This window comes from Sander lucioperca, chromosome 15, assembly GCF_008315115.2.
Source record: "Sander lucioperca isolate FBNREF2018 chromosome 15, SLUC_FBN_1.2, whole genome shotgun sequence".
In the NCBI taxonomy this organism is placed as follows: Eukaryota; Metazoa; Chordata; class Actinopteri; order Perciformes; family Percidae; genus Sander; species Sander lucioperca.
Genome location: NC_050187.1, coordinates 29,160,886 through 29,167,486, shown reverse-complemented (window position 1 = coordinate 29,167,486; position 6,601 = coordinate 29,160,886). Strand labels below are relative to the sequence as shown.

At 40.1% G+C, this 6,601-nt stretch overlaps 1 protein-coding gene across 2 annotated transcripts; it reads right to left on the bottom strand.

Moving 5' to 3' along the window:
* Positions 1 to 814: 814 nt before the first annotated feature.
* LOC116061773 (protein FAM161A-like) lies at positions 815 to 6,041 on the bottom strand. 2 transcript variants are annotated; one of them, XM_035992683.1, is made up of 5 exons: positions 5,790 to 6,041; positions 4,720 to 4,997; positions 2,439 to 2,606; positions 1,304 to 2,301; positions 815 to 1,265 (listed from the first exon to the last, which is right to left on the bottom strand). In XM_035992683.1, the coding sequence occupies exons 1-4, from the start codon at positions 5,892 to 5,894 to the stop codon at positions 1,338 to 1,340; spliced, it is 1,515 nt and encodes a 504-aa protein (XP_035848576.1). In that variant the 5' UTR covers positions 5,895 to 6,041; the 3' UTR covers positions 815 to 1,265; positions 1,304 to 1,337. The 2 variants fall into 2 exon arrangements, with proteins under 2 accessions (XP_035848576.1, XP_031171988.1); XM_031316128.2 differs by having other exon boundaries at positions 815 to 2,301.
* Between the last annotated feature and the right edge of the window lie 560 nt (positions 6,042 to 6,601).

Genomic DNA, 6,601 nt, shown 5'->3' with positions numbered 1-6,601 from the left:
GAGCTGTACCACTTTTAATTTGGGTATGACGTTTAGACCAAAAAGCATGGATTTCAAACGTTTCTTCAGCCACTTCTGTCTACAACAGTCGAGAACCTTTTTGCAATTATGTAAACACATAATGTAATCTGAAAACTGCTGCCCTGATTAAAAAAAACAATGCAACTGATCTCAGCTGGTATTCTGTCCGTAATGGAGTGGAATGGACATTGGACATGACCCCAAACTTTTGACCGGTAGTGTGTATGTATATATATATATATATATATATATATATATACAGTATACCCACTACAATACATTAGACTATACTACTGGAAGAGAGTGAACCAAAACTAACGTTTCAGGCCGGACAACTAAACAATGAGCTAAAAACTCACTATAGAGCTCAGTAAAGTCCAGTGAGTTGCATATTCAGGTGATAATTTATTATAGATTCATTTTAACGAGTGACCCCTTTCACTTTGTCACATTGTTTTCACTTTTTCATTTGATACATTATTATATTAGATTATCAATTATAGCCACTTTAAAAAAAAAATTTTTCCAAAGCTGTGTGTTTTAAAGTGTTGCACTGACATACAGTATTTAAATAAAATGAAGTGATATATGATTTGGTTTTAGTGGTTTTAGTTATCTAGTCTCGTATATATGGGCACCGAATATCCACCTTTTGTATAACGGCTTAAGACAGCTGCCGCTGATATTTATAGTTTACCCCTTTCTTTTTACCCCTATACAGCCCTGGGCAGCTGGTAGCAGTAACGTGCCAAGAAATGTTGCATTGCACCAAACATGGCATAAACAATGTAGGTTTTAAATTCATGAAACCCTTTAATAAGATACACACAATATGTTTTGATGATAAACAGTGAATGTAATTCAATTTGCAAAAGTTTCCACAGGGTACCTGTGGCTTTGGTGGTTCGATCCTCCCATCCACATATCAAAGTGTCCATGGGCAAGACACTGAACCCCAAATAATACAGATGATTAGGTATGGTTAGCTCAATGCCATCTGTGCGTGTGTGTGTGTGTGTGTGTGTGTGTGTGTGTGTGTGTGTGTGTGTGTGTGTGTGTGTGTGTGTGTGTGTGTGTGTGAGTGAAAGTCAGGGTGATACATCCGATATGCCATCCATTTACAATTTACCTTTAAGAGCTTAAAAAATAACCCCTGAAATGTATTATAAAAACAACCCATACCTCACTACAGGACATACAATACCTAAACTATCTGTATTAACTGCTGTTTGGATGATTCTGCACTAAATTACTATTGCGTTGCAGAATTAAACTAATCTACAAAAAAACCTGTTTAGATGTAGCTATTGGTTTCCTCACGTTTTGCTGTCTTTCTTTGATTTATGAACACACTGTCTCACACACACTGATGTACAGTAGTCACTCTTGTTAGAGAGCAGAGGCACGGGGCCACGTGGCTGCAGAGGGGAGTACAGGTTGCAGGTGGTGACTTTGAGTGGGTCAATGTAGGACCACTCCCTGCCCCTCACCATCTCAATGGACAGCTCGATCTGCTTCTTCACAGGCTTGGAGGACAGACATCTCTGAGGCCTACGGGAGTCAAGAGAGGTGTCCGACTTGGAGTGGGGCACGTCCGGCTCCATGTCGGAGTTTGGATCACTTTGGCTCTCCGTGGCCTCCCTCTCCAATGTGCAGATGGTTAGAAACTGGTGGCTTGTGTTCCTGGTGTTTGCTCTGTGTTTGGTGCCGTACACCGAGCTGGGCATGGGTCTAGCCTTGAAGGCCTGTCGTTCCTCTTTTGGTCCCAGCTTCTCCAGCTCTGCCACAATCTTGGCCTCCTTCTTCCTCCTCTCTCTCTCCAGGAAATGGAAAGGCTGTGGTGGTGGTGGTGGTGGTGGTGAAGCAGCAGCAGAGGCCTGGTTACTTCTGGTGCGACAGTTACTGAGACTACTGCTACTTCTGCTTCTGTTAGATCGCTGACTGTGGCGACGGCTGATCATTTCGTAGAGAGGTAAATGTATGTGCGCCGGTGCTGGTGATGCCCGGAACTTTTTCTGGCATTCTTGGAGCTCCTCTAGCTCCCGTCTCAGCAACATGTTCTCCAGCTCAATCTCCGAACGAGTTCGCACCTTGTGCCTCTTCCTCTCCTCCTCTCTAAGCATCATCTGGAAGGGTTTGGGCACGGTGACGTTAAGGTTTGACCTGACCCGGACCAAAGTTTGGCGGGACGGTCTTCCCTGTGGTTTCGGACAGGAGGCTTTAGGCTGTAATCGAAACTGCTTCTGGTTCATCAGCTCTTCTGGGCTCAACTGGAAGTCTCTGGGAGAAAATAGAGTGAAATGCGATGATAAATCTGAAGTGACAACAAAGGATCAACTTCCTCTTTGGCTCCTCATCTTGGCTTCCACTCCAAGAATAGTCTGATTTAAGAACATGTCTGCAACTACTTCACCAACCTCCCAAAGGTTCGGTCCTGGCCAGGAGTTGTTCTTGGATTGTCCAGCTCCGGTTCCCCCACGCTGTTCTCTCCACAGAGCTCTGATTGGTCCGAACCGCTGGATGTGTCATGGAAGTCCAGCTCCTCCTGGGAATTGATCCTCTGGAGTTTCCTGGTAGAGCCGCTACTGCAGGGTGCAGAGATTATGTATCAGGGAGGAGGAGACATTAACTTTACTGTCAGAATGAATAGCTGTACTCATAGGGACAAAGACACCTTTTAACCTTTTCATTGTACAACAATTGTACAGCAGCTGCATGGCAAGTACTGCTACATTATATCTGATCTGGTGGTGAACATCATTAAATATGACTTATAGGCTTTATTGTTGTTGATGCTGATTGTGATCACCGGACTTGACCATTGATCTTTAAAACTTTGAAACACAGTCCCTGCAATAAATGGAAGACTAGCCCTCCAAACAAACTATCAAATGACTGCCTGGGTGGATGAATGAATACAACAGTGCCACCCTAGATAAACATAACACTAACAATCCGAATTATGCATTGTAATGTGGTGCTTCTTTTCCTTTAAAACCACTGTCTTGTGATAAAAACACAAGAATAGACAACACAATCAATTGGAGAAGAGGAATTGTGGGTTTCCAATTTAACCTCACAATGTTAGTGTATTCACGTAATGATTTTTGAAGAAGGCTACAGTAAGAAAAATAATAAATAATTCACTGCAACCTGTGTTACAGTGTCTTTCCTATCGACTGCTGCATTTGCTGCTGTGTACTAGAACTGTAGAACATAAATCAGATCAAACACTTGTTTAGGAAATCACCTACACTATAAAATCTACTTCTAAGTCATACAGTAATAGAAAACTCAGTAAGCAGGATTTTTAAAAACACATCTAGATGTCTAGAGTGAAAATGGGCTAACTTTGTTTGTTTCAATGGCTTTATTTCAGTGTGAAGCAGATCCTTCAAAATATAAAAAATCTATTTTTATACATCATCTTAAAACATGTTCTTACCCCCCTCAGAGTAGGGCGTTTCATAATGTTATTGTTTGCTTGGTTGGTTTATATGAATATATATATATACAGTGCTGCTCATAAGTATTCATACCCATGCTAAAGTTGACTAAAAAAAGGAATAAAAAAATCATCTTTTGGAAATTGATCTTAATGCCTTAATTAAAAAAATGAGGAAAAATCCGACCTTTTAAGGACACCAATTTGTTTTGTGAATGAATAATGTATTGTAAATAAATAAATGTTCTTCCTTAAAATACAGGGGCCATAATTATACATACCCCTATGTTAAATTCCCATAGAGGCAGGCAGATTTTTATTTTTAAAGGCCAGTTATTTCATAGATCCAGGATACTATGCATCCTGATAAAGTTCCCTTGGCCTTTGGAATTAAAGTAGCCCCACATCATCACATACCCTTCACCATACCTAGAGATTGGTATGGTTTTATTTCAGTTAGCCTAATAGCTGGTTTGATTTGCATTGATATGGATCTTATCTCAGTTAGCTATTAGGCTAACTGAAATAAAACCATGCCAATGGAATTTAACATAGGGGTATGTATAATTATGGCCCCTGTATTTTAAGGAAGAACATTTATTTATTTACAATACATTATTAATTCACAAAACAAATTGGTGTCCTTAAAAGGTCGGATTTTTCCTCATTTTTTTAATTAAGGCATTAAGATCAATTTCCAAAAGATGATTTTTTTATTCCTCTTTTTAGTCAACTTGACCATGGGTATGAATACTTATGAGCAGCACTGTATATGTTTTCTATGTACTGTATGCGTGTTGAATAAGTTTGTGTACCTGATCCTCAGTAGTAGGATCAGCAGTTGCATGATGTGTTCATACTTGTTTTGTTTTTAAACTGCTACATAAATTAGGTTACACTTAGCCTTTAATCTGCTCCACATTGAAATATAGTTGAAATCCTTTTGTATGTAACCAAGGCTATTTTGCAGCGGCACGGTGGCTCCGTGCGGAGCTTAGCGTCGCCCAAGATGATTGTGATTGGTTTACAGAAATGTCAATTAACCACAACTCCCATACCGGAATGCTGTGTGGACTAGCCAGACCTTCCTCCACTATATGTAACCTAATGTAGCTAGACTAAGATAAAACAGTTGCATATATTTATTACAGAATTATTACAAAATTATCTGGAAAATCACAATGGTTACTGGGGTTAACCTCGAAACAACACACAGGAAAAACAGCTTAATATGAAAGTCTAACATATCCAACCTGATTGACAGTCTGTCCTCTCTGTTCTGTGTTCTTTCCAGACCTCTGTCATCTTCCTCTCCGTGCCTCTCCCCGCTTTGGCTAATGTACATCCTCTCCAGCTCGGCCATGTTCCTCAGGTGAGCACTCTTCAGCTCCTCCAGCCTCCTGTAGTACTCCTGGTTGGAGAAGTAAACATGCTGCTCCCTCTGCAGACCGTAGATTTCCAGCGACAGAGCGCTGCGAATGCTTCTACCACCTTTTACTTCCCCGCTGCACTCTGACTCCAGATCATACTCCTGAAAGGTTGGAAGTTGTAAACATTGTGCCATTTGGTGGATGCATCATCAACATAATAAACAATGATGTTTCTTTTTACTGTGGTAAACTTTTTATAGTGATAATCAAATAACCAACAGTTACAACAGTCTTACTGTATTTTAACATTCCCTAAAATGATGTTGTTGACAAAGTATGGGAGAGGTGTTTAGTTATTGTAAATGGCTTACACAAATGTCAAAAATGTCAACTTGTAATTAAAGAAAAAGTAATTATGTGGTTTTTGCAATGCACTGCATCCATTGCATCTATTTCATGCAACAACTGTGGTTGCATTTCAAAGCTGAAGATTTTGGCTGAAGACCCAGGGTGAGGATGTGGGGTAACAGATGAAACTAAACTAGGGGATTTCCATCATAATTTCAATATGTATATACATATGTAAAATACAATGTGGCATATAAAGTTTTTCGTGTGTGGTGTCTAAATAATAAATGTAAATATACTGCATCTCATTAAAAATGTAAAATAAAAGATAGTGCAACTGATTTAGGTATACCTCCAATTGTAGCTTACTTATATATTTTATTCTCCTGCTTTGCATGAAACTCATAAGCCCTAAATAAGGTCCAAGACTCATTTAAGAAATTTGAAGAAGTCTTACTTGCTTAGAATAATAGCTACAATCATAGTGATCAGCTGCATTCAATTGAAATCTGTACGAATCTTGCAAGTCTTTTCCATGAGGGATAGTAGGCTTTCCATATTTTGCAGGCAGTTTTAAATGTAGTTTATTATCTTTAAAACCTCACCTCACTGGTGCACTCCTCATCTGTGAAGTAATGGTCTCTTTCCCCTCCATACAGAGCCATTAATTCCTTGTTTTCCAGAGAGGTTGAGCGATACATCGCTGCCATCTTCCTCGTTTTCTCCAAAGAACAGGAACTTCACAACCAGCCTGCAGAACAGAGCTTCTGTGTGTCCTCTGTCGCATCAGTTTGCCCATTGACCTGTTAAGCAAATAGCATGGGTTAGTCCAAGTAGGACGCAGACAAAGATTAGTACACAATTTACTGACATACACACACACACACACACACACACACACACACACACACACACACACACACACACACACAAACAGACTGAAAGCTTTATCCTCTTATCATCAGGAGGAGTCGTGATTTTACAGTCGTTGGCCAGATGGTCCATATGGTCCAGGGCTTTTCACGTGAAGACATGATTCAAAGTCAGATAGAATTTCTGTGAGGATGCTCCCAATCTGATTTACAGATTAACTTTCTTGAAAACAGCATCATGCACCTGTTGCGGTTTGCAAAAGGCCTGCAAGAGTGAAGGGGAAGAAGTGAAAAATACACCATACTTGGTGACTTGCAGTATATATGACATAATATGAATACCTACAGAGCGTTATTGCTAATTGGTCATATCGATTATGTGAAATGTCTGGCCCAAGTAAACTCGGAGGATGTGTTGTTTTCCAGAAAGCCTGTTAACTGGCTCAAAACCAACTAAACCCTTCTGAGTGGCCTGTTTTGTGGTCATATGTTAGGTGCTAAATGCAGAGCTCCTAAAGTTTTGCCTCTGAATGCTTTGGCCGAGA